Source organism: Nanorana parkeri, unplaced genomic scaffold, assembly GCF_000935625.1.
Source record: "Nanorana parkeri isolate BGI_ZX_2015 unplaced genomic scaffold, ASM93562v1 scaffold4387, whole genome shotgun sequence".
Taxonomy (NCBI): Eukaryota; Metazoa; Chordata; class Amphibia; order Anura; family Dicroglossidae; genus Nanorana; species Nanorana parkeri.
In genome coordinates, this window is record NW_017310650.1 from 6731 (window position 1) to 7717 (window position 987).

At 60.2% G+C, this 987-nt stretch overlaps 1 protein-coding gene across 1 annotated transcript in view; it reads left to right on the plus strand.

Moving 5' to 3' along the window:
- The window catches only part of LOC108803881 (putative nuclease HARBI1), a 1862-nt gene extending 883 nt beyond the window's left edge, over window positions 1–979 (plus strand). The window contains exon 2 of the mRNA XM_018575675.1: window positions 127–979. Within this exon, the coding sequence (XP_018431177.1) occupies window positions 127–972 (846 nt within the window). The 3' untranslated portion in view covers window positions 973–979. The remainder of the gene's footprint in view (window positions 1–126) is intronic.
- The last annotated feature ends 8 nt before the right edge of the window (window positions 980–987 follow it).

The following is a 987-nucleotide window of genomic DNA, read 5'->3' on the forward strand; positions in this document are numbered from 1 at the left end:
CGGTGTCTGTGGGCGGCTCTCTCCGGTCTCTGTGGGCCGGCCACATGGGCTTTGCCGGGGTTGGTTGGCTGATGCCGATGTTACTTTGCCGAAGTCTCTCCTGTAACCCGTTTCCTTCTCTTCCAGTTCCCCGCGACGTCCGAGGATTGGCACTTCATGTCGAGTCAGTTTGAAGAATTGTGGAACTTCCCGAATTGCGGCGGGGCGATAGACGGGCGGCACGTGCGCATCAACCCCCCCCACCACAGCGGCTCCATGTACTACAACTACAAGGGGTTCTTCAGCATCGTCGTCATGGCCATCGTCAACGCCAACTGCGAGTTCATAATGGTCGACGTCGGCAAGAACGGCAAGTTCTCGGATGGCGCGGTCATCGAGCAAACCCACTTCTACGAGAAGCTGAAGGAGAAGCAGCTGAAGTTGCCGGACTCCACCGAGACCAAAGAAGGCCTCAACTTTGTCTTCGTGACCGACGAGGCCTTCGCCCTGGACGACCACATCCTGAGGCCCTATTCCCAGAAGGCCCCGACCCGACCACAGAAGATCTTCAATTACCGCCTGGCCAGGGCGAGGCGTGTGGCGGAGAACGCCTTCGGCCTCCTTTCCAACCGCTTCAGGATCTTCCGCACCACCATCAACTTGTCGCCGCACAAGATCGAACTGGTGGTCATGGCCTGCTGTCTCCTCCACAACTTCCTGCGGCGGTGCAACGCCGACGAGTATTCCCCAGTCCACATGCTGGACCGGGAGAGCATGGAGGACGCCGCCTTCGTTCCCGGCGATTGGCGGTCCGAGAGCGCGGGGCTCGTGCCGCTGCAGTCCATGGAGGGCCAGAAACCAGACGCCGACGCCAAACTCAGCCGGCAGAAGTATACGGAGCACTTCAACGGAGCCGGCGCGGTGGAGTGGCAGGAGGCCATGGTGGAGAACGGAGTCATGGACTATGAACCATTTCCAGCCAATGACGTGTGAGGGGTGTGGTCCTTC